Raw genomic sequence first — 27,234 nt, 5'->3', positions numbered from 1 at the left:
GAGCCACCACCTTCCTTAGAAAATTATTTTCCGCTGTCGATAGATCTGATACATTTTCGAACCCCCAAAGTTCAGAGCCATATAATGCAGCTGGGAGAATCTGACCCTCGTATATGGCAATGGCTGGGGAGACAGGTTTACTACATGATTCACGGACTTCCCTCAGAATCACCCCCGATACTCTTTGATGACTGAGTAACATTTTGGCCAAGTGATCCTTCCAGGTCATTCGGCTGTTTATCCGGACACCAAGGTAGTCAAAAGACTCAACCAGCTCCAAAGGGACACCATTAAGCAGGAAATTATTTTTGAATCTTTTAGAGGGGGAGAGTGCCATCAATTTAGTTTTTGAGGTATTGATGGTTAAGCCTCGGGCGGTACAGAAGGAGCTAAACCGGTTCAAGAGTTTTTGTAGACCCACTGGGGATTTGGAGATTAATATGGTGTCATCGGCGAAGAGTAAAGTGGGGATTCTTTCCCCCGCCAGGGATGGGGCATCCGTCTCCTCCCCCTTCAGATGGTCCACCACTCCATTCACGAATAGGGAGAAGAGGGTCGGAGCCATAACACATCCCTGACGTACTCCTCTCCGCACAGGGATCCTCTCTGTCAATTGTCCCTGGGGTCCCCATCTAACCTTCGCGTAATTCCCCTCGTGGAGCTTTACGATAAGGTTCAGGAGACCACTTGGGAAACCCATCTCTCCTAGAATCTCCCATAATTTTGCCCGGGGGACCAGGTCAAAAGCCGTCTTGAGATCTATGAAGGCCATATATAAACTGCCTTTCTTGATGGTAACTGCCTTCCAATAGATAACAAAAAAACGAAAGACCTGGTCCATCGTGCCTACCTTTCTTCTGAACCCTGCCTGTAGGTGAGAGAGAATACTGGCCTCCTCCATCCAATCTCCTACTCTTGAGATGATGACCCTGCCGACCACTTTCTGAATTATGTCTATCAGACTAATTAATATTATCTTGATACACATTATTAGCATTTGCCCATTGAGCATTAATATTTCATATGCCCTGATTGTAAAAATAAATGTCTGGCTTTCGAACATGTAATGAATGGCTTCTATCTTCAGCTCACTGAAGATTTGTTACTTTTGTAGATGTGATGAAACATTTATCCTCAAAATAGGTTGGCTGCTTCCAGCTCAGAGTATTATAAAGGGACCTGTTAAAAGATTCTTGGTGGTGAGCAGAAGTTATTAAATCTTGATTGGTTTGCTAGATATGGGTTCTTGCATGGTTGGATGGCATTCCTTATTAAGACAATATTTAATGATTTTAACTGTGATTATACTGACAGTTTGGGGTGCTAACGTGGTTTCACTTTCCATTTTAAGGACCTTCCTGATCATTTCCTAGTACCCTATGTGTATGATGAAATTATCTTATTTTGTTATAGATCTTATAAGCTATTTACGTCATGAGTGGAGAACATGGTATAGCTTTTACTTATTACATTAATTCGCTGAAATATCAGCTAAAAATACAGTGTTGGCTGCCTTGGTACAGGGGTGGTGGGGCGAAAAAATAAATAAAACAAACTTACTGCCACTGCCACATGCCTCTCCTTTGTCCTTGCCAGCACCGAAAGCACCCAGGCTCACGGACTCTCCCAGCCAGTCACGACGCTGCATGAGCAGCGTCGTGATTGGTCTGAGCAGTCTGTTTGACTACTCTGGCAGTGCCTGTGAGCCTGGGCATGTTCTCCATCGGGCTATACAACAGCCCAGTGGAGAACATTGTAAGTGTGCAGGACTGTTTGGCCTGCCCAAGAGGGCCAAGCAGTCATGCACACTTAGGGAGGGAGTGCAAACTACTCCTGCCTCCCGTTCACGGTGGCAAGCCCAGCCCTGCCTCACCCGACCTGGCTCGGACTCGAATAAAATGATAATAACGTTTTGTTATTATCATTTCATTTTTCCCCCACTCCTCGCTGAGCAGTGAGGTGACGCTCCTCTGCCTTAGCGGAGGTGGCGCCACTGTAAAATATTGAGAAAATTATTTTATTTTATTACAAATCAGCTTGTAATTTTTTACATTAAACTCATGTTGTCCCTTGTTCAAAGATATGCTTTTAATTGTCTCAAAATATTTTATGAATTACATTGGTGCACCCTTTTTGCCCACTTAAATAGATTCCATTTGTTTTTCGAAAATATACATATATAACAGTTATCTACCATTTTGCATACTCCATTATATTTCTGTCATGTTCCAAGGTATCGCTCATCAAATACTAATCAATGAAAACATGTTTCATTAAAATCCTTCTTCGTAAGTTAATATCTGTTAGTATGTGCCCAGGTAGACCCCATTCTATGATGCTCATGGCCTTATTTGCCTGGGTATCTACCATAAGCCTGACATGCCATCGTCTGCCTAGGTATCCTGTATAGACAAGTCAATGCTACCATGTGCCCAGGAACCCATCATGTGACAGTCAATGCCCTGATATACGAAAACATCACCCATATCTCATCAATGTCATCGTATCACACAACATTCCCCATATACCAGTCAATATCAGTAGGCACCCACAAAACTCCAGACAATGTGACTTTGAGTTTGATATCCACCATGTGCCAGCCATACAAATGTCATTGTTTCCGATGAATCCTTACAAAGCCATATATGAACTAACTCTGTTTTCGCTGGTATATATTTTTTTCTAATGTGGAAAATTGTCTGAAAAGTGTTCTAGTAAAGCTTTGGTGCGAGAGTGCTATATAAACGTTCACGAAAATGCACATATACACTGCAGTTATTCTCCATTTCACATCAGATCCTGGGTACATATTTTATTTGTTCGAGTCTAGCCCTAAGTTTAACGTTTCATTTCGACATGATCCCTAATATTAGATGTTCGAAATTCTTTAAAGACTCTTTGACCTCATGTTTTACGTGATCGCAAGAATGTCTTCTTACAATGTTGGCACAACATGCCTCCGGAGGGAATTCCCCATGACTCTGAGCTGAGAAGGTCGCCGGGTTCAGCGGAGTTTGGGTGCTCATTTGTAATGGTTAGCTTTAAATGAATGGCCGTTTTTTCTTGTAAATGTCATCACTTTCCCTCGACAACTTGATAATGCCTGAGTCATGAAGTGTTGACAAAAAATGGCTGCACTTAATGTGACACTTGAGGCATTTTGCTCATTCCAGAGATATGGCGCAGGTCTGCCTCGTATAACAGAACGCTTTGGCGTGATAGACTCAGCCAAGCTATGGTTTAAACTTTTATAAATGTTTGCGATCCGACTCATCAGGGTTCTTTTTTATCTACCTTCATGTTCAGTAGCGGGGAAGGAAAGAATCTCGACAATCTAGAACAGACGAATCCTTAATTTATTTACTGAACACAGATACATTTTGGAGATTTGCTGATCCATACACCAGCCGCCATGATGTAACATTTTGTCACATGTTGGGTAATGGTAACAGATGTTTACAGGATTTGTGTTCTAAAGAATGACAATCCTAGTGTGATTTCTGTAATCTGGCTGCACACCTCCACGGACATTAACTTAAGGCGCAGGTACAACTGGGATTTAATCCTTTGTGTGGACACACGCACGCATGTGCACGAACGCACACACAGACACATATGTACACTTCTCAAACCCGTGCTGTAAATTACGTCGTTCCAACGCAAACAGTATTATAAAATGGTGGCAAGACCCATTCTTAATTTAAGCATGCTCTAAAAATGCTCCAGTGTATCTCACATGGGCCAGATGTACGTAGCTTTTTTGAGCTCGCAAACAACCGGATTCACAGAATCCGGCCGTTTGAGACCCCCAAAACCATTTTTAGTTGAACAAAACTCTATTTTGCGATAAAGAGTTTATAATTTGGGACTAGGAAGCAGTGGCGGCTGGTGACTTTTGAAAGGGGTGGGGCATAAAACAATTGTGGTACTTTCACTGCCAGGGCCCTCTGAGCAATACACACACAACCTCGCCCCTCTTTCAGCCTATGGAGGTCTCATCAATACCATGAAACTTAAGTCCTAGGGAGCATGAAACCCAGGTCTGGGCATACCCATTGGATTTAGGGCATCACACTGAGAAAAACAAAAACGTGATCGTTGGATTTCTCGAATCAATCTCAGCCACTGGTAATTGCTCTGAACAGTGCCTTATTTTTAAACATCAAGTCACCGCAGGCAGGCACCAGTCTTATGTAAATCAGCCTTTGTCTTCCTCCAAGAACAGTCCAACCCAACACGATTTCCTCTGAGAGGGGAACATATGTAACCCCTTCGCATTTCACCTGGTTCCGGTTTTTGAAGGCACTGTGGGGCAAAAAGATGGACTCGATTGAGGTCCAAAGTAATTACCAGTAGCTGAGATTAGCTGAGGTAACCCACCCCCCTACATCCCACAACACGTTTTTCATCACTTTTTGTGATATGCACAAAACACTTTCAAAATCGGGAAAAATTCAAAACCCCAATCAGGGCACTTTCCAGTAAGGGTGAAGTCCTCTTAAACCGAGCAATACGAGGAATACTGTTTTTCACATGCCTTATGTTCTATTTAGGTACATAACAATTGCATTAGGTGCAGCCCGGCAACTTGTGGCACAGAAGGTTTCAAGAGTTAAGATTAAGCAAACGATGGCAGCCAACGAGCACTTGATGAAGCCATTGCATTACCTTTGCCCTGAGACCCCTGCCATCCTTCCCACCCTGGTTCCCCTCTGCTGCAGCATGCATTCAGTCCACATCCTCCTGCACTGCCTGAATCAGACAACGCACACCGTTCACTTGTACTGCACAGGTTGACTTGGCCTTGTCCTAAAAACCGGGACATACGTTCAAAATAAAAAAAAAAGCGTGGCTCACCGGGACACCAAAATGAAGCTCACACAGTGCACACCAGAAGCAGCCGTGAATATATGTCGAGGCTGCCGCATGATCCTATCCAGAAAGGCTTCAGGACAATAGATTATTTAGTACATTTAGGATTCCTTTCTCGTATCATATAGTGCAACCTCGACCCCATACTGACTGCCCTTGGCATGATTAGTTGGTCTGGCTTCAGGATCTCCATCCTTCACATACAGTTTCATGATTGTGCTATGACCGATTTGAATGTGAAGTGCTCATATCAGACTACTTCCTCGGTTCCACAGCCAGCAGAGCTGCCGAAGCACCTGCTCCACTAACACGGAGCTGGCTCTTTCCGTGTCTTTAAAACTGAGGCTGTCTATTTCAGTAATTTCAAGGAAAACAACAGGCTTTTGCATTTTGTTGTTTTCTGAGGTTAAGGAAAAACCATTAATATCCCTGCTTCCCGGCTACCACAACTTACCGCCTGACCACCTAAGCAATATCCTTCCATGTAAGATGCATATGCGTCGTGCAATATTGCTGCCTCAGATTTGTAAAGAAGAGCTGCTGTTCTTTCAAATAGCTTAGGATCTTGGTAGTTCGTAAATACCCTCGGAGGCAGACACCAAGTCGATATTGGAATACAGCCTTGCAATGACTTTCATCGTTTGCCCATGCTACTGCTTGGTGTTCCAAATGAGTGACTGGCCTGACACCATCTCTGTTAAGTTACCACCTGCCCACATGCTCGCCATCCGGTAGAAATATGGGGGGTGGCCTCGACAGAGGTGTTTTGCTGTGGCAAAGCCTGCCGTCTGATCCCGGGGTAAACAACTGTTTTGTACATCTCTGAGGAAGCTCCAGACGCAGACGCACAATGAAAATGCTTGCCAAGTCCACATTCATTTACATGAGGACTCATGGAAGAATTCGAAAAATAAACGCATACCGGTTTAACATGATTTCATTGCACAAAAATGGCGCCGAAATTAATTCCTTACAATCAGTATGGAAAACGGGAATGTAAGACCTGTGTCCAGCAAGCAGACAAAACAGAATGTCTGGCGACCTTGTGGGTTCTAAAGACGTCACCAGGTGGTATCGAAGTCCCGCTATAGATAATTCATCTGCTCTTGCACGGGAACACGTGCATATACACATACACAATACACATACTCACAAATATAAACACTTTACACAACATACATATCGACAAACATATACAGCGCTGCCGCACACACTCTCTCAAAACGCGCGTGAGCAAACAGGCGGAAAGGGAACTAAAGACATTTCCTAAATAACCTCTGGGCGGGAGAGGGAATAATACACCAGTTTATATCGACGACCAACCAGGAGGTGGCAGACAGCCAGGTCCCACCGTCTCAATACAATCAATCAATGTTCAAAGCAGAGGAGCCGGTGAGGCGAGCCGCTGCCCAACGCCTAAGTAGCGATGACCATGCACCGCCAGCACAGCGCTATGTTACAGAAACTTAACTAACAACAGCTGACTCAAGTGAAATAAAAAAAAACTTACGTTTGGTGAACTTATTAGCAGCATACTTTGTTGTGGAGCAAATGTGGTGTGTAGAACACACTAATGACTATCTCAGTCGGCTGAGTCATAGGGGAAGTCAAGACACTCACACACGCACCAGGGGCACGCACGAGCCAAGGTCTACAGTTACATTGCGCGCCGTGGTGACTGCTCTCAGCCAATCCTGGCGCTGCAGTAGCAGCACCACTATGCCAGGATTGGCTAAGAGCAGGGTTAATGCCTGCCCATGTGACACACAGGGGGCCCGGGTCCCTCGCACCCTGATACGCTGTTGGGGAGGGAGGGGAAAGTACTATAGCATGTGCGCATGCGAAAGCAAGTCCAAAACATGTGTAGCCATACATTGACTTGCGCACACTGCAGCTCCGCTGTTCCTGCAGACTGCTGTGCTGCGCTGTCAATCACTGCCGCAGCCCCGCCCCCACACCTTCCAACGTGATGTCTATCTTGTCCCGGCAGTAAGCTGAGCTAGCGTTTCCGGCCGCACGGAAGTTTGCTGCGGGTGCGCACTCACGCTCAGATTTATAATATTCAAATTGGAATTTGTTAATCATGCCTCAGCGTGACGGTCATCCACAGCTAGTGGGGCAACGCCCCAACGCCCCCAATGGACGCACCGCCACTGCAAGGGGAGTGTTTAGGGTGACCCTTCCTAATAGCGATCCACAGTGGTATGTGTGAAGGTTTTGCGACTGAAATGCTGTTGCAAAACATTCACATTTTGCCACTGACGCCGAGTTAGTGGTAACCCAGCGGAAAAAAGCCTACTCTTAAAAAATGAAAATAAAACTTTGAATTTAACATTTTGAAATGAATCCCATTTTCCAGGCACGGCCCGTGCCGGGCGTTATACTGGGGCGGTGACGTCAGGCAGGGGAGGGGGTTGTAAAATACGGGATAAGGACCATTAGAGGTAAGTATCGAAAAAAATAAAACGAATTTCGTTGCCCACTCTGCATCGCCAAATGTGATGCAGCGTGGGCAACAAAATTCGTTTTTTTTCCCCGATACTTACCTCTAATGGTCCTTATTTCGGATTTTACATCCCCCCACCCTGACCCTCCACTGCCTGACGTCACCGCCCCAGTATAACGCCCGGCACGGGCCTTGCCTGCCGTTTTCCTTAATGGAAAAAGGGCTGCATTTAAAAAAATATTTTAAAAAACATTGCTTTTTTTAAAAGCAATCACAGACATGGTGGTCTGCTTACCTCAGCAGGCCACCATCCCTGTGATGGCTGTGATTCCTAATGGGCTGCAAACTTGACTTACCTCATTTATATTCGTTAGGTAGGTCGATTTGTGACTCGCAAGGAATCCCTAAATGAAATTCATACATTAGGAATACCTATTTCCTAACTGCAGTTCAGATTGGGAAATTGGTATTTCTAATGTTTTAACATCTGGCCCCACATTTTACATTTGTGATTCAGTATTCGGAAGGGGCATGTTTAGGGCGTCCCTTCCAAATACTGAATCAGTATGGCATGTATTATTGTTTTGCAAGTGACTTCCGGTCACAAAACAGTGATACTTTACCACCAGTTTAAAACTGACTCATTTGCACATAGGAAAGGGTCCCCAATGGACCCCTTACCTTTGAGAATATAAATAATATTTTTTTAAAGCAGGCAGTGGTCTCACATACCATACCCTACTCTTAAAAATTTAAGTTCAAGGGTTCATTTTCTTCTTTTTAAACACAAGGAAAATGGGCTGCATTAAAAAAAAGTCTTCTTATTAAAAATCAGTCACAGACATGGTGGTCAGCAGGCCACCATCCTTGTGATGGCTGTGATTCCTAATTTAGTTTTTATTTTATTTGCAGAGTTTTATATAGCACAAACATGACACTACAGGGTGTCGGAGTGCTGTACAAAGCGCAGTCAGGTCTTTGCAAGGACAACACCACATATAAATGCAGCTATAAATACAGATACATCATATCAAAAACAGCTTGGTGGACCCAAGATCCCAAGGAGTCCAAATGACAAAGATCAGGTTAAAAGACTAAGATGACAAGGAAAGGGATCTATTTATCAGAATCTTTTTTACTTCTTTTTTGAAGAAGTTAGAGGAAGGATTTGTTCTGGTTTGTGGAGGAAGTGTGTTCTATATTTTAGGGGCTACACCAGAGAAGGAGTTAGTCTTTTTATTTTATTTCTGTAGCTTCAGCAATAGGGAGTTAGAGCTTCTTGAGGAGAGGCAACTACTGGATAGTTCAAGTGTTTTGCAAGATAAACAGATGTCTTGTGGTGAAGGGCCTTCTGTGTCATTCAACTGGATTCTGGCTTGAAACTGGAGCAATTTTAGATGGATGAAGTCAGGTGTCATATGGTTGAAACTTCTGGATCCCATGATGAGCCTAGCAGCAGAGTTCAGAATGGCTCTTAGATGAGCTAGCTTTGATTTGAGTAGACCAGCGAGGGTAGTGCTGCCTAAATCCTAACAGGATATAACAAAGGATTGGACTGCAAACTGAAAGTCATCTGGGGGCAAGAATGGTTTGATTTTCGTTAATATGTTTAGTTGGTAGTTGGATCCCCTTGTGGTGGTACAGATATGGTTTTGCATATTCAAGTGTTTCTCCAACGTTATACCAAGTGATCTAGTGGAATTGATCACGTGTGAAATGGAGTTGAGTGCAGTGAGTTGCTTGGGCCATTCTTCGATAGGGGCAGAGTGATTGTGCGAAGTGATTAGGAGGAATTCAGTTTTGAGGGTGTTAAGCATGAGGTGATTGCAGGTCAACCATTCTTGGCAAAGTACAATTGAGTGTCATCAGCGCACAAGAGGTAGTGAATATTAGACAGATTCAGTAGATCGATAAGAGGTTCAATGAACAAGTTGAATAAAGTGGGAGAGAGCGTACATCCTTGGGGAACTCCGATCAGGACTGCTAAGCTGCCTGATAGTGTTTGCTTGACCTTAATTCTTTGTGTTCTATTATGAATGAAGGAGGCAACCATTTTAAGATGGGATCCGATAGGCCCATCCTCTTTTCAAGAATGTCAATCATCCTAATATGTTTGCCCCTATCAAAGCGGAGGAGAGATCAAGTAGTATAAGCTGACAGGGTTTTTTCTCGTCTAGCATTCTCAGAGCGTCATCAACAATGTGTGTAAGGGCTATTTCAGTGCCTGTTCTGAAACTGATTGATGAGGATCAGGGAGTTGTGGTTGCAAAGATGCCGGTGTACGTATTTCTCTAAAAGCTTTGCTAGAGTAGGAATGTTGGTGATAAGGTGGTAGTTGTTAAGGTCAGACAAGTCAGCATTTGATTTCTTTACAACAGGGGTGACCTGACCCATCTTTAGGGAGTCGGGAAATCAGATTCAACCCTGTCTTTTTAATGAAATAGGTGGAGAACTCATCACCCCTTGGCAAGGGTCCGGTGTCTACTGAGTGACATTTAGAGCTACTTGTTGTTTGACGATTTCAAATAGTTTTTTGGGTCTACTTTTGGCATTTTTCTAATTGCTCCCTGAAGTATTCTGCTTTGGAGTTTCAGATGAGTTTGTTGTAGGAGCTTCTTGTCGACCTTAGGTGCTTGAGGTGTGCGATAGAGGGAGAGCTTCTACAAGATCTCTCCGCAAGCCTTAATTTGCATCTTTCCTCATTGAGGCTACCGTTGAACCAGAGTATAGATTGTCGGATCTGAACTCTTTTTAGCTTCTTCATAGTAAAAGTATCAAGTATGTTTGGCATGGATTGTGTGAAATAAACAGTGAGATCATTCACTTTTATCATGCTGGTGGGAGGTTGTAGGATGTTGTTGCTAGCAGAGGTTAAGGCGGATAGATGAATATTTCCCAAGTCTCTGGACCACCATTCGGGTTTTAGCGGCTGACCCTTTCTAGTCATCACCATCTCCAGGATGAGAAAGGAGATTAGGTAGTGACCTGACCAGTCACATTGGGTTATGGATTCAAGTAGAATGGTATTGACTTTCAAGATGATTAGTTCAAGGGTGGACCCTTCATTATTGGTGGGCCATTACACAACTGGGTAAAGTTGAGATCTGTGAGGCAGACCTTGAAGGAGTTCTTTAAAGGGTCATTAGAATCATTCCAGTGTACGGTAAAGGCCCCGGAGTAGGTTGGTGTGCTTATCCGAGTTGGAAGGGATAGTCTCTCTTATTTGTTCAATGAAAGGTAGATTGTTTCCCAGGGGGGTGGGAAATGGAATGGAGTTTGGATACAATCTTGTCTTTGCTCAATATTTCGATACCTAGATATTCACAGGAGGTCATTTGCATAGTTGTAAGTGTTTCAGGATGAGCAAGGCGTGATGAATGCAAGCTAAGCCACCCAGCTCTACTTGATCTATTCATTGTGATGATGTCATAGTTGAGTGGGTCAAGAATGTCCAAGATAGGTGATGAGGTCTCATTCAGCCGTATTTCAGTTAATATCAGGAGGTCAAGGTCATGTGTGAGTACGTGAGGATGAGATCGACAATGTCTGCAGCATGTTTTACAGCCGATCTGCAATTGAGAAGCATAGATCTGATGTGATTGTTGGTTTCTGAAACTACAATGTGTGTTACGGGGACATTAAATACATTGAGTTTGTTCAACGTTCTGAAACTGCGACAAGGTTTTCTGACGGGGTTGGAGGTAATAGGTTGGATAGTGATTGGCCTCGGATAACAGATTTGTGTCAGTAACTCTCGGAGGTCTGGAGATAGGATTTAGATGGAGCTCGGTTTTCCAGTTGAAGTTCAGAGAGTTTCCGGAGTACATTGAACCATGCCCAGAAAAGTTCAGCCATCCAAGTTGGGGAGAGTTAAGATTTTTGGGTGTGGGGTTCCGTTAGCTCAAGAGGTCAGGTTGAGTGTCATGAACTTCTCAAGCTTCAATAAGATTCCGAAGATTGGTTTTAACTAGCTGAAGATCTTGGCTAATATCAGAAAGTTTGCTCTTCAGTGAAGGGAGGTGGTTAGTGCCTATGGGAGTTGCGTGCAGCCTGGGTACAGAGGACGAGTGATCCCCTCAGGGCCATAGAACATGTTCTGCAGACCACCCGGATCAAGGGAGGTGAGAAGTGTGATGGGGAAATGATAGGAGGATGAGGGATGAGAGGGGGTCTAATCAGGGTGGCGATGGGAGGAGGGGTCTAAAGAGCACCTACTTCATTAATAATCATGAGTTAGGTCGATTTGCTACCCACAAAGTATCCCTAAATGAAGCTCAATGAGGTCCATACATTGGGAATATCAATTTCCTAATTGCAATTTGGATAGAATCATAGTAAGGAAATCGGTATTCCCGTAATGGGTGCTATATAGCTGTAGATCACACACTGCTAGCATTACAGTGAAGAGGAGATATTTGCCACCATTTGTTACACAGAGAGGGGCTAAATAGGGATGCCCCTTTTTTATCCTTCAATGTTCTCCCTCACCATTGACTCAAGGACCAAAAGTATGTACTCGTTGCCCGTCACCAGAGTTCCATTGGGGGTTGGGGTTGGCAAATGCATCATGCATCCACATGCAAGATGCATATTGCACTTTTTTTCTTTAGTGTTTTTGATGATTGGCAAAAACTATTTTTTATTTTTTGGCAGATGTTGAGTAGCCATGGAAAATAACTTGGCAAAGCCAATAGGTCTTTACTGGCAGCCAAATAGAGTTTTTATATTTGCCAATAGTTAGTCAACATTTGATCAAGACAAAGTCCTGTGACTGCATGTCAGTACTGGTTATCTAATTTACTCGTCTTAAGTTTTATAACTAGGCACCAGATTTTTGTGTTGAAATTGGAACTGCCACATCAGATTTACGAGACTAGACACTCTTCCTTGGTGTTTTATAGTAAAGTGTGCACTAAGCTAAGATGCCGAATCTCAAGTTTGAATAAACCTTTGTAGTAGCACTCTGTTTGTCCTGCAGTGCTCTCATCATTTGGTACTGATTGTGCACAAGCTTTTTTAGTGCAAGGAACATGCAATTAGTACTGTCTCTGTTTCGGGATTTGATGCCAGGAGGAGACTATAAGTAGTAACGGAGAGAACAGCAGATTCAGGAAAAAGTAAAAAAAAATAAAAGTTCTAATTGTTTAGGTGCCACTGTTGTCTCCATAGTGAAGATGCTAGTTTTACGGCATAATTCAGTAAAAATCTCACTGAAGTAATGTAGTAAAATCAAAGGGCTTGATTAAAAGGAGACAATAAGGCTGCCACCTCCAAAAAAAGGCATTTGTTACCTCTGCCTTCCTTTTGAGCCCACATCCCAATGGCAGAGTCTTGTGGGAGAAGAAATGGCACAGAAGGCCTTTTTTTAAGTTTGGTGATTGGTATACTCCATTACTAACATGATGTATGTCTCGTCCACCTTATTACAAGTGCATTGTAACCTACGGCACTTGAAATGCGCGGACAAGATATCCGTCACCTTTTGACAGAGTACCCCATCCACCAAACTCTAATTAATGCCAAGACTCTTGCTTGTCGAAGGGGTAAAGCGATCCCCCAGAACTCTCTTATAGGTTGCTTTCAAAGCCACTTTAAGACTTTTAAAGATCCATCAAGGAATCGGACAATTGATGCTGCTGTTGCTGACGTGGGAGTGAGTGAAGCCACATCGCTGTCGTTACAGTAAAATAGGCCCGAAAGTGATTTACACTGTATCAAGGTTGGCTACTTCCATAGAAAAATACTAAGCTGCATTGTTACATTTATTAAATGCTAAATTCAGATTGGTAGCAGTTAGAGAAATAATTCAAATACTCATTTTAATAGTTATTCAGAATCCAATGTATTGGTCTATGTAATAAGCAATAGGCACTTTAAAAAAAGTTAAAGTTTGTCTGCCTAAAGCCTCTGGAGGCCTTTCTGTAAGTATCGAAATGTCACCTAGAGGTTTGATGGATCCCCTGTAATGAGGTGTGCCTGGGGGCTGTGCCCTGTAATTTGATTAACTTCAAAGAAGCCTACCTGTCATCTACCTGTCACAGGCAGATGTAGCTTACACCTGGGCTACCCCTTTCCTCTGTTCACCTAACCAGTCAGGCACCAGACCCAGTGGGAGAGGAGCTGCCCCCAGAGCTGGTTTAGAGTAACCATAGAAAAGGGGCTGCTCATTTCAATGGCCACACATTTTGGTGGGAATAGGAGCACTGCACAGAGGAAGAATGGGAGAGACAGGGGGCCTCCTGGACCTGAAAGGTGATAACAGCATAATCAAGGACATCTGGAAGGTCAAGCCACCTGATGCCTGCAAATATAGACTTAGGACTTATGACTGTGCCTACAGCTCGCCCCAGGAACAGATGAGTCTCTCCATGGCCATTGGTGCTGGACCCCTTATGACCCTTGAGGACCAATTGAGGGAAGATCTGGACTCCACTGCTACCTCAAGTACTCTGCAAGATAGCTATGAGCCTCTGGGGCTTTGGAGTGTCGGAGGATGATGCACTGCTGGCCGGTAATGGAGGGACTGCGCAAGAACCCCCCCCCCCCACGAGGAAGAGAGGAGCACCAGGAGAAGAGAAGACTGAGACTGGTGCAGGGAGGCAATAAAACCAACTCAATGCAAATTGGACCCTTGAAGGCCAGGAAACCAGTTGAAAATGCTCATGCTGACTAGAGCTTGCCTCCAGGAGTAAAATGAGCCCAAGATCGACAAAATGCTGTCTCCCACGGGCTACATTCATGGTGCACGTGTGAGCAGGGAGTCTGTTGGGCAGCCAACAATGGGCTCCCTATGGTGCCATTTGAAGGACAAAGGCTGTGAGTGCCCCGGGTGTGACTGTGGCACCCCGTAACAGAATGAAGAAAGAGAAAAACTCAACAAGGCACAGGGCCACACCAGAGAAACCAACATGGAAGAGCGGAGTAAGCCGCTCATGAAACATTAAGTGCTCCCTGGTTTTCTTGTGAAACAAATACTCACACCAGAAGAATAAACACCTAATAGGTTAAAAACATTGGAGTTGGATCTTATCCTTTTTATTGAATGATAACAAGACTCAATTTATAAACTGATTTAGGTTGTGTGCGCTTGACATTGCTTTTATGTATACAGAAGGTTGAGATCCTCTCCCCTTCCTTTCTCTGAGACAAGGGATATCTCAGATCAAGAAGCACCAACCGCCTAAACCCCACAACTACCCCCTGACCACTACTTGTAGAGCGCCATCATATTTCTGAACACTCTCATAACCCTTCGTTGAACTTTATATCTAGTGATGTGATGACCCATTGACAATAAGCCCGTAGATGTAACTGAAATGTGGATTAATTGTTGAAAAGAGTATAACAAGTAATGCATTTGTATTCATTGCAAAACGAAACTCCCAGCATTCAGCGAAATGCACATTCCTTCTATGCGTCCTAAATTTGTATTTACCAAAATATCACTACCAAGACTGATAACTCCAGCAACACATATGTTTACAAAGGTACTACTGAAACTCCTATTAGCTATAATTTTGGTTGAAAAATACTGTAATTTAAAAATAATGACGAATTTGCTCCCATTGTGATGGCCATTAAAACTAACAATACATTTCGCACCAAAGTTCTGGGAACAAAATGTGAAGTGTGAACTAATTTGTGTGTGCAGGAGATCAGAAAATAAAATACATGGTAAACCTAACTATGTCGTTACCCATGAATTAGCGATGGTTTGGTCCTCTGTGTGAAATTCGTATTCTAAAAATGTCCTTTTGTCTACATTTTACAGTCATGCAGCGGCATACGAAACCGACAGCCACACTGCTCCTATGCTGTATAGTTGTGGCACACAATACAGGCTACATGCACATGGGGTTGAACTGTTCAGAGGAATGCAGGTGAGTACATGATGCTTAGCCACAGTGGCATCACTGAACGAATCTCTATTGTACGAATCTATTGTTTTGAAACTTTTCTAGCGTCCCACACACCAGTTGCAACACTGAAAACCATATGTATGGTTTGATTGAGAGAGATTTATGACAGTGTATCGCTGTCACTTATGTTTTCCGTATGATTAAATCACACCCAGTACGTCGCCCATCAGTAGATCATCATGAAAGTAGGTTATTATTAGTCATACCTTTACATAATAATTATCATCAATGCAGTGCACAACCCTTGATGCCCTTACATGCTTATGTAAGGGCACCGAGGGGTATGCATTGTACTGCACTACAGTGTTTACCCCTCAGCACCCTTACATAAGCATGTAAGGGCACCAAGCGGTATGCAGTGCATGCACTGCAGTGCCTACCCTCTCCAACCGGCCGGTCTATGTAAGGGCACTGAGGGGTAGGCAGTGCACTGTAGTTAAACAGGTCTGAAAGAGGGTGCAGTCCCTCCATGTTTAGAAACCACTGCAGATTAAGCTTTATCTGCAGTGTATTTTAAACATAGAGGGACTGCTCCCTCTTCTAGTCCTGTTAAAAATTAAAACCATTGCAGATTATTTTCGCCCGGGAAGTAGCAGAATTTTTTCCGTAATTCTGCGTTGCAAGAGTAATGCAGAATTACAAAATTACTCCAATTCCGCCCACCCCTAGTGTAATGCAGACTCTGATGATTAAATATCTTACAGTTGCACTTATAGCCCATCAAGTCCGTTTGATATTTAGAAGCCTCTGACTGTATTGTGGAACGGGGTAATTTTTTTGATGTTTTCATTATGTATGCCCTGTATCCTACTTGTATCAACATTTTCTCCCTCCATTACCCTTTTCTTTATATTTTATTGGAAATAATCTTTTATGGACAAAGGCCTAGTCGAATGTAAAATAAAAGAGGAAAAAGTAGAAGTACACCTAGCCTGTATCACTCACAAATATTTAGCATGACTTGTCCAAGAACATTTAGCCACCATATTTTGGATTACTTTTCTTGCATGCGATCCCTGTTGGATAATGCACTTTGGTGCCCTCTCAGTGAGTGGCATAAAAACAGTATATATCTGTAACTACAGCGCAATACAATACGACCAGGAGGGATATTTCATGGGTTCTGACATATGGAAAACTGCTGAACGTGTCTGCCCTGGGTTTTAACTGTGCATACTATCAACCTATGAAAGACAGCCTAGCTTTTTGTTTTCACCCACTTAACGTCTACTACTGTAAGGTCACTAAAGAGCCTAAAACAAACTGAATGGAAACAAGAACTGAGCAGCTCACACATTTAAAGAACACCGTGAGTCTACACCGCAATCTTCCAGAAGGAAAGAAATATACATGAGATAAGGGAGCTGAGCACAGGCTTACACATGCCACGTGTCAAGATACAATGATAAATGATCAGGGAAATGAACATAAAAGGGGGATATGACCTAGAGGAAAGCAGCCAGTAGGCAGATGTGCCTAACAATTCTGAAGAAGAATGGTATCACAATAAAGCAATTATACAGGAAATCAGGGGGAAAACAAATACATTAGAAAAAAGAAAAAAGAAAAAAAAGAATGCTCTAGAAAAACGACAGGTAGAAACACTACAAACTAAAACTTTACACAAAAGCAAAAAGAATCTCGTATATTCACTGCAAGGATTGCAAGCTTCTGATGATGCACTCCTACGAGTTAGGATGGAAAAGCATTTGCAGGCTTTTGAACCCTACTGTTATAAAACAATATTTTGAATAAATCATAATTGCTTGAAAGATAAAGAAAAGCAAAATCATCGGGTCCCTGGGATATTGGTTCTGGCAGCGATTGCTTCGGAATTGCTTTACATCTCAGCCACGCCCAATAGGTCTGGGGAAGCCTGATCCAAGCCAGGTTTTCAAGTGGACCCCACACTATGTAAAATGTTTCAATTGAGGATCATTGTTAGGACATTCATGTTTTGAGATAAAGTAATATTCGGTCATTGATCTGGCCCCACCAGATCTAAGACCACTGCCACCAGGTGATCACATTAGAACAGTCAAGCTTGTGACTCTAGAAAGATCAAGAGGATTGTTCTGCTTCAGTAACCAATTGCTAATGCACCAGTGAGTGCACTCATGCTGGCTTTTTACCCACTGGATGAGGAAGCAGTCTATCCTGCTGAAAGCAGATCTGCAGATGAGGGGAAATTGCCTTTTAGAAAATTTGCTGGATTTTGACAAAAAATACTGTTTAACAGTTTGTTCAAAAGCTTCTTTCGATAACCTAGAAAACCTAATTGATGATGAAACCTTGGTTTGGAAAATGTAAGCAGTACCTCACCATACTTGGATAAAAATGTTACTTCCATTATCTTTAACTTTTGTTTTCGTTTTATCTGTTATAATTGCATATTACAATAATACGTAACTACATGTTAAGGAATTTGGAGCTGGAGGGACGACTTAAAACTTGTAGAAAAGCTGAGTTTTTGTTTGGTTTATTTAAAGAAGGTCATATCATGGTTGAACACCTCAGTTTGATATGTGTCAACATTATGATTTATGTTTGTGCTCTTTTTAATACTTTTACCATGTTGAAGGGTGAGATTATGACTGAATGAATCACTACCATGTTCATTTTGCTTTGGTATTTCCTGAACTGCCGGTATGACAACCTGGAAAATACTGAATTTCTCTTTATTTCACATCAAAATCATTCCAAGTTCATCACTGCCTTGTTAACTGAACCACTATTGGATGGCTTTGCTCTCACATCTGCCCTAGAGTTCACACCCTTTGGTTTCTGGATTGATCCTCCCCTCCCCCTAACTGCACAATCTGAAGTCAGCTGGGCCACATTTCTACTGAGCAAAAATACTTAAAATCATAATAAAGTCCACTGACCTTTGCTCGGTAGTCCAGGTGATGTGCTGGCTTATACTCAATTTCAATTTGTGTGAATCTTTATTTTGGCACAAAGGCTATAAAAGAGCACATTAAGAACACAATACATACATATATATAATAAAAAATAAAACATTTATACAAAAACTCAATTACATAGAGCAGTCCAACTGAACTTGACATAGTGCTTTACAGTCTTCTGTTCATAAAAACTATAAAGCAATTCAAACACAGAACATTGCATTAAAAAAAACGAGTTAATAAAAATTGAAAACAGTATCAATGAAAAAGTCAGTTATAAGGAAGCAGTTTTGTATAAAACTTAAACCAGTAACTTGAAATATTGTTCTGTCTAAGCCTTCACATACGCATTAAAAAACAAGAGACAGGGAACAAAATGCATTGACGGACATCACTTCTTAAAATTCTAGATGCAGTCTTTAGATTCCTAGTTCCCAGATTACGACAAACTGGTAAATCTCACTTCCTTCTACTACCTCAGTACTTTGGGCAGAAAAAACAATATGCTCAATCGTTTCATTAAACCTGTGGACAGAACAGGCAGGACATGTTGCTATCACTAGTGTGACAATTCCATTTAGCGGTGTAATGATAAAAAATCTCCAAGCGGAATTTAATATATAATAACGTAGCATGGGGAGGTTGAATCTCATTCAGATAGACTCCTGAGTAATAATCCGCTTTAAACTCTGGGAAGGAATCAGTAAGAAAGCCTGCCATACGAGAACACAAGGTCAAGTTGTCAATACAACACCAATAGGCACCTTTTAGCTCTATTCTAGAAACCAAACCAGTATCTGCAGTGCAAAACAAAAAATTCTTGAACCAATTCTGACCCAGCCAATCTTTCATTGTCTGGAACCATGCACACTCACAGGCCCTGGGCTGCCCTAGTAAGTGCTGTAAGGTCATACAAAAAGGTATGAGCACTGGAGTTATCCAGAGTCTCTGCCAGTACAGAAGAGGTCTTAACCCACCTATATTTTTAATACATCTAAGGCCATAATCAAGGCAAAGGCTGGAGAAGCGGGGTACTAACAGGAATGTTCCTCGCTAAATGATTTTCTATAACATCTAGTGACCTAGAGTTTTGAAAGCCCCAAGGTTCCCCACCATTCATTGTAGCTCTCAAATCCTGACATTTAAAGATTTCTAGGGCTTGAGTCAACGGGCAATAAAGGGAGCCACACTGGGCTTTCAAAATATCCCCACAGTGCCGCTCTATCTTGAGCCCAGGTACCCGAATATGAGATGACCAATCGAATTGCTATGTGAGCATAACCCAAAGATAATCGAACACCAAGACTCTTTCCAGGGCTATACCATTGAGTGTCGAGTTTGCATGTGAAATAGGGCAGGGATTGAAAACCATACATTTTGTCTTGAAGAGTTTGAACTCCAGCCCGCTGCTTGCAGATCGATCCAAAAAAATCCAGAAGATTCTGGATTCCCAAAGGGGATTTAGATAACAGGAGGCTATTGTATGCAAACAGTAGGGTGGGGATTTGGGCCCCGGCAAGACAAGGGGCATCTCCTTCGCATTGCTCAAGCTGAGACACCAAATCATTTATATGTAAGAGAAAAAGAGTAGGAGCTAGCACACACCCCTGCCTTACCCCCTGATTGACTGTGATGGTGTCTGTCAATTCGCCCTATGGCCCACATCGAACCTGGGCATAATTGTTCAAATGCAATCTAATTAAGCACATTTGTGTCAGACATTCACTCACTTTGCGTATTCAAAATAATCAGACTAAACTGTTTTTGTGAATTGTCAAGGAGGCTGATTAGTCTATAGTTGGAGGTTAGGGATCTAGAGCACTTATTGTGAATTGGGATTATCTCCACCCCTGCATAGGGACACCATTCAGTATTGCACTGACGTACAGTGAAAAATAGGGGCAGCATACATCCCTATGAGGCATAAAAAGATCACCTTGCTCCTTATCTATTCCTGGGGCTTTGTTTGGTGTGGACCTGTCCAGGGCATTATAGATCTCAATGCCTGAAATACTATGGTGTATTTGTGTCATCGGCTCAGTATGGGGTTCAGCTCTAAGGGTCAGGGGGAGTTAGGAATCACCACCCTGGTGGCCTGAGTTCTGGAGTCATCCATCTGGCAATCCCTGTTTGACAACTCCCGAAAATAATTGGGAGAACTGCTGGGTGAAATTCCAGAATCAACTCCGATAATACATTGCACACCAAGACACCCAAACAATCCCTGTGGCCCTCTCAAAATGATGTACCCACTCAGCTGCTGAGCTTTCATCTAACTGAAAGGAATTTGACCACCTAACCGCAATGTTAAGAGAGCCTAATTGGTTACCCCTGGAGGCTAGGATGAAGTTCTGACTTGAAAAAATCATTTTTTATCACTTCAACTACATTCCATTCCAACCTTTAAAGAAGTCTTATGCTTGAATCAGAAAGTTTCAAATCTCAGGGCCTGATTCACAAAGGGCCTCTGCACTCATGGCGGAGTCCCAGCAGTCATGGGGAAGCCTCTGCATTTTTGGGCGGAATCTCCGCAATGTGAATTCTGACTGCGGAGATTCAGCCCGAGTGCAGGGATTCACCCACGACAGTGGGGTCTCCGGCAGGGGTGCGGAAGCCCTTTGTGAATCAGGCTGTCAAAGTCTTGCAATCAAATCACTTGGAGGACCTTCTTCCTTTCAAGGGATTGCTCTAACTGCCGAGGTAGAATTCCAAGAAAACTTCCTAAATACTGTAAAAATTGGAAAGATTTCCTGTTCATGAAACACATATCCCTGTACAACCCTACCTCATTCCCCACTTCTTTGACCCTAGTGCAACAGATCCCTGGGACAAATTAGCTTTGTTTATGTCTCTGATATTGCTTATTATTGTTCTAAAAGCCTGATTTATATCACTGTTTTCTCTCCATTTTTGTCTGCATTATTCTTTCTATTTGGAGATCTTGACCTCCTGATGTTCAGCTCTAAAGTGCACTGACAACATCTAGGTAAAAGTGTGCTATATTAGAACAATAAATAAATATTATGATGGATCAAACCCCCACTTGGATGGATGTCGAGTCACCAAAATGACATAATTAGGCTTTCCTGTTTTCAGTTTCTATTTTGGGCAAATTCTGGTGGTGTTTTGTCAGTGTTTTCCAGTGATTTCAATACCTGAAAAAAACAGTGCTTTTCAGTGATTACTAATTTTCGCGCCATAAAAAACGACTGAAACGGTGTTTTTCCGGTGTTTATGGAACGCTTTGCTTTTATTATTGCTGGCTTTCTTCATTGATGCATGGCATATAGACAGTGTACATAACTGTATATGAAGTCCAAATACATTTTCACAAGTCAAATTTATTGTAGTACACCATACAATATTTCTTCAGTGATTCTTTAGTCATTCGCGCTCTCTCTTTCCTTCCCATGTACACTTTTATTTGTGAAAACGCCCTCTCAACGTTGGCACTTGAGACTGGCAACGCCAAAACAGCCAGTACACAATTTGCCAACTCTGGCCACTGACATAGCTTTCCATGCCAGTACTGGTGCACCTCAAGGTTGACATTCTCTGGGATAGGTTCTGCAACATATGCGTTGAACTGGGTGCACATGCCCTCAGAGGTATTAAAGCGGTCAAAAATGAAGCTGTACTTTGCAAAGTCCGGAGAAAATTCCCCTTTACGGAATGGATCTAACACTTGTGCAGAGTACCAAAGTGAGGCTTCATTCACTTCAAACGCCATGGTTGGTGAAGGGACATTTCTATGCATCATAGCTAGCCATTTCTCATGCATGGTAAAATAAAATGTTCTGAATTGGTCTTCAACACTTCTTTGCTTCCCAAGTGGCAAGCATTCTAACAGGGAACATGTTGCCGTGCCAAAGTCACTAAAAGTGTCGTCTAGCCTACTCTCGAGGAGATGTTTGACATCAACACCAATTATACTGAACACTTGGTAGACAAGGGTGTTTTCTGACTCTAGTTTTTTGATTATGTCCACTACAGCAGTCATGTTTTCTTGTAAAAATCTAAGGATGCAGTACAGTGTACTTTTTTTAACATCACTATCAATATGCACCCGAAGATCCTCACATTTCTTGCCTTTTGCATCATCACTAAGCAAAAATTCAGTAAGGGGTCGCCACATAGATAATATTGCATTCACGGCCTCTAGGACTGAGAACCACCGACTAAATGACACAGTTGGGATGACTCTTTCTTTGCTGCCACACAAAACACAAAATGAGAAATATTTGCGTTTGAGTTCCCGCGCATAACGAAACAGTGCACCTGAATGGACTACAAAATCAATAGCATTCTTCATTAGCTCAGAAGATTGTAATGCTGCTTTCAGCATACCATCTAGCAAGTGGCAAGGATCTCTCACAGGGAAACACTTCAGCTCAGGTACTGCTTTTGACAGGTCATCACATAACTTTTTCATATACGTTGCTGAATCACTGCAAATACAAACAATATCTCTCCAATCTTTGTTAAACTTGGTAAGAACTCTCTGAAGCAGCATTCCAAGTGACACTGCGTTGCATGTTTCTAGTACATCCAGATCTGCCATGATGGTACGTCTGTACCATCCATTTTTTGCATCACAAAATGTGATTAGCACTGCCACTGCTGGGTCGCCACGCATCTCTGGGGTTTCATCAATGGTAACAGAGATCTTTACATCACCTTGGAGTAACTCTGAAATATGTTCAATATCTGCAAGAAACACCTCAGGTAGGTATTTCTCATACATTTGTGTTGCTTTTGGTAATGTTTTGAATGCTGGTGAACGCTTGCGGAAAAGATTCCCAATCGGTCCATCGGCTTGGTGTAAGCTGGTTCCAGATTGCACGAGGGCACGTACAAATTCATGTGCCACATCCTTTTCTTCCTCACGTTTTCTTTTGAAGCGGGTCATTGTCTCAGCAAGAGACATCTGGCATAGGCTGTCGCTATTAGGTGGCTCTTTCAATTTCAAGTGGGTCTTGGTGACAAGATGTTCAGCAATTCGGCTTGCAGTCTTCCCAGTTACTATTGGGACAGTCACTCTGCAAAACCTGCAAATTAACATCTTTTGCCCACGCACTTCTTCAACCATGAAATCTTTGTTTTCCAGCACATAGTCTTCTGCCGTCTTTATTCTGCGGGGCATGTTCTGCGCACACTAGATCAATAAAAAATAAAAAACACTTAGAAACCGGTTGTGTACTGTTGAGAAAATAAAGAGAACGACAATATTTTCATGGTCAGGTGACTGCTGTGCAAACAGGGAAGAGCGCACTTGTGTTGCAATGAGTAACAGAAACAACAAGTTCTGGTCACAGGAGCTAATAGGCTAAAAGCACCCCAGGGCAGGGGTGTGAGGCCTTGATGTCTGTAAGATTAAGTCAGCAGCATTTTTGGAAATTTGCCTGAAAAGGGAGGCTCTGTGCAAGGCACACCTCTTGAACTGCGGGGTACAGAGAGACGTTTTTGGAATCGCAGGTTTTGGTACTCTCCAGGTATGAGTAATTTATGAGAGATTTTTGGGGGTGTTGGGCGTTGTAGACAAGGAAGGCACTTTTCATAGTTCATTTAGAATCAATGTGTTGTCATTTGAAGAAAGTGAGAGCTGGGTGACATGTTCATGGTTTTGGGCACTTGTCACAAATCGCGTAGTATGATGGCACCGCTCTGAGTAAAGCTAGGCTGGTTTTCACTGCTGTTTTTTCTCCTCTGAGATTTATATAGTGCGAACTCGACCTGAAGATTTTGAAGCGCTTCACGTGAGCACCTGTTGCTTTACACAAGGGCACATTCATTTTTGTTAGGGACAGGTAGATTGCTTGGTTTGCCCAGATTCACAGGAAGTTGAGCGTCATTGCTGAGACTCTAACCCTGTTTGCTTCCACCAGGCACACACACACCACCAGCCGTGAGTGCACACATCAATTATACACGCATCCACAATTAACAGTTTTAGCAATCACAGTATGGCGCACTTTACTTTTAAACATATTCATCTAAAGTGCAGCATGCCACCATTGCTACAAAAATAAAGACACATTTGTTTTGGCCTACAATTTATAGACTTTTGTTGCAATTGGTGTTGCAATATTTAGCAATGCCAATAGCTCAAACGTAATTATTGTGAGACCTATTGCATTGCAAATGCTTGTTTAGAGTGGATTGCGGAGAAAGGCTGACCAACATTAAAATAAATTTTTTTTGCTAAAGATCTCCTGTCTATATTTACAGCTGCAATCAGCCCTTTATATATTTTTGACCTTTATAAAACATCATTTTTCAATTGACAAACACACATGCCAACTCCTCTACGGAATTTTTTGTGCCAAGTTAATTGCAACAATCTGACTCCCACGGGCATTGCAGGCACGCAATGCTCATCGAGATGAAAGCAGTTCTGGGGGATATAAATGTATATTAACATATTTATATATATATATCGCTGAGCCTGTTTGTAGCAGCTGCTGCTTCAGATCGTGGTGGAAATGAAGGCAGCTAGTTCTATTTGCCCTGTGCCCCGACCACATTTCCAAAAGCCTCTGTGTGTGCGCTCAGGGTAAAAAATATATTGAGATGGGAGAGAATCAGTTGAGCCTCACTGCACCTTCGGCGCACGCGACGGCTGAGTTAATGGGGGTGCTAGGCCACTACACCACCACTGAGCTCAGCGTCTGATCGACAAAAGGGGGACAGGCAGAGGGGGTTTGTTGCCCCAAAGAGTTTCCACATGCCCTTATATGTTTATCATGAATACATGCTGTTTTGTGTATGCCCTTCCATTGCAGCAAAGAAGTGCCATCAGGCAGACAAACGGCAGACCTCAACAGCTCATCTTCCCCACCACATTAAACAAATATTGCGCCTCTTCCTCCGATGGGGGGGCTAGTGCCTGGGTGATAAGGGCAGGCACCGGTAGTGCGCTGAAAAGGGCATTGACCTGGGTCAGTGACGGGGCCAGGGGGGTCCTCAGGTACAGGCAGAGGACAGACATTTCTCTCTCGCTGACCCCCCCCCAACGAGCCAAGAGCTTAAGGGGCACACACCTTTATGTGAGGCGTGAAGGTGACGGGCTGGGTTTATACCGTTGTCTTTGGTGAGGACGAAATACAAGTGCTCCTGGAAGGCCAAAAAAGTTGCGAATTTCTGTACCACAAAATTATATCTGTACCTGTCTCTGACTCGCTCTCTTTAGGTCTTTTTCACATTACCGCTTTTTTCACTCTTTCTTTCTCTTTCAAAACCCCTCTCTTTAGCTCTTTATTTTGCAGCTTTACATAGCGCCAACCGGACCCCAAAGTATTGGAGCGCTTTACATGAGCACCAATTACATTACACAGGGGGACATTCATTTTTGTAGCCACTGGGAGGTTATGTGATCTGCCCGAATCTCGGGATGTTGAGGCCACCTCCAGACTCGAACCCGGTTCCCTAGTTAGCAGCTCTTTGTTACTCCACCGTAGCTTGCCCTCTTTAACACTCTCAAGTCACTTCTCGCTCACGGGCCGATGTCACAAATGGAATCAATATTTAAACACAGGCAATGCGGCCTCTTTACCCGGCGCCCACCACACGTTAGCCAGGCAGGGGGGCCCTTGCTCACGGGCCGATTTCAGAAATGGAATCATAATTTAAACACAGGCATGATGCCTCTTTACCTGGGGCCCACCACACGTTAGCCAGGCAGGGGGGCCCTTGCTCACGGGCCGATGTCACAAATGGAATCAATATTTAAACACAGGCATGATGCCTCTTTACCCGGCGCCCACCACACTCTAGACAGGCAGGGGGGCCCTTGTGCATGGGCCTCATTAAGCAGTCCACTTAAAGCCCTGCTTGAAGCAAATCAAAGTACCCCCCCCCCCCCCCCAACCAAAGTCATGCATGTAAAAAGAGGTCGGACAGCTGCTCCGTTTTGTTGTAGGGAGAGGAGTGGGGCAATGGGATAGGGTTACGAAGTCCGTTCCAAGTGGAGCGGTCCTGGTTGGAGAAAGACCTAATGGTTTAAAAAGAGAATGTGCCCGAGCCGCACCCCTGCACTTTATGGTTGAGTCACCAGACCGCCAGAGAGAATACCCACCCCCACGTTAGCCAGGCAGGCTGCCCTTGCTCACGGGCCGCATTAAGCAAAGAAGCTTAATTCAAAAACAAAGCATTTCAAGCCTCATTATGTAAATGGTCTTTTTAAAGACCTGTGAAGTAATGGGGCGCGGCTGCAGGCTAACAAACGGCAGACCTCAACAGCTCCTCTCCCCCACCGCATTAAACAATATCGCGCCTCTTTCACAGATGCCCACCCCACGTTAGCCAGGGGGGGCCCTTGCTCACGGGCCGATTTACACCTTTATGTGAGGCTTGAAGGCGGCGGAACTGGGTTTGTACCGTTGTCTTCGGCGAGGACGAAATAAAAGTGCTCCTGGAAGGCCAAAAGACCATGTTTAAAAAGTCACGAATTTCTGTACCACAAAATTGTATCTGTACCTGTCTCTGACTCGCTCTCTTTAGGTCTTTTTCACATTACCGCTTTTTTCACTCTTTCTTTCTCTTTCAAAACCCCTCTCTTTAGCTCTTTATTTTGCAGCTTTACATAGCGCCAACCGGACCCCAAAGTATTGGAGCGCTTTACATGAGCACCAATTACATTACACAGGGGGACATTCATTTTTGTAGCCACTGGGAGGTTATGTGATCTGCCCGAATCTCGGGATGTTGAGGCCACTTCCAGACTCGAACCCGGTTCCCTAGTTAGCAGCTCTTTGTTACTCCACCGTAGCTTGCCCTCTCTTTAACACTTTAGTCACTTCTCGCCGTCCTTCCTACTCGTTCTCTCGCCCCAACTCTCTTTAATTCTCTCTCGCTTTATCTTTCTCGTTCTCTCTCTCAGACACACTTCATTCTACAATGTCTCTACCCCTTCCTGCCCCTGCCTGTTCGCGTCGCTCTGTCCATCCCATCTGTGGGTGGGCTTGTGAGCCAAACCTGTGACGGACTGCAGCAATTCGTTTCTAAGTCGGCAAAGACGGAAGAATAATGTAACTAAGCAGGCAGCATACCCCCCCCCCCTCCCCCCCAACACACACACATTCCGGCATGTCTG

At 43.3% G+C, this 27,234-nt stretch overlaps 2 protein-coding genes across 7 annotated transcripts in view; one reads left to right on the top strand and one right to left on the bottom strand.

Moving 5' to 3' along the window:
- WT1 (WT1 transcription factor) overlaps positions 1–27,234 on the top strand; it is a 273,662-nt gene that overhangs the window by 210,584 nt on the left and 35,844 nt on the right. For all 6 annotated transcript variants that reach the window (XM_086955847.1, XM_086955844.1, XM_086955848.1 and 3 more), the window contains one exon: positions 15,090–15,198. In XM_086955847.1, coding sequence (XP_086811973.1) covers positions 15,090–15,198 — 109 coding nt within the window. The remainder of the gene's footprint in view (positions 1–15,089; positions 15,199–27,234) is intronic.
- Positions 21,472–23,299, bottom strand: LOC147730943 (uncharacterized). The gene has a single exon (XM_086958656.1). It carries the CDS (start codon positions 23,284–23,286, stop codon positions 21,472–21,474), a length of 1,815 nt encoding a protein of 604 aa, XP_086814782.1. The 5' UTR covers positions 23,287–23,299.

This window comes from Lissotriton vulgaris, chromosome 2_1 (genome assembly GCF_964263255.1).
Source record: "Lissotriton vulgaris chromosome 2_1, aLisVul1.2, whole genome shotgun sequence".
NCBI lineage: Eukaryota > Metazoa > Chordata > Amphibia > Caudata > Salamandridae > Lissotriton > Lissotriton vulgaris.
This window is presented reverse-complemented; position numbering and strand designations above follow the sequence as displayed.

What these genes read in the sequence shown, in the direction of transcription:
- LOC147730943 (XM_086958656.1), bottom strand. Translation starts at nt 23,286, where the DNA reads ATGCCCCGCAGAATAAAGACGGCAGAAGACTATGTGCTGGAAAACAAA.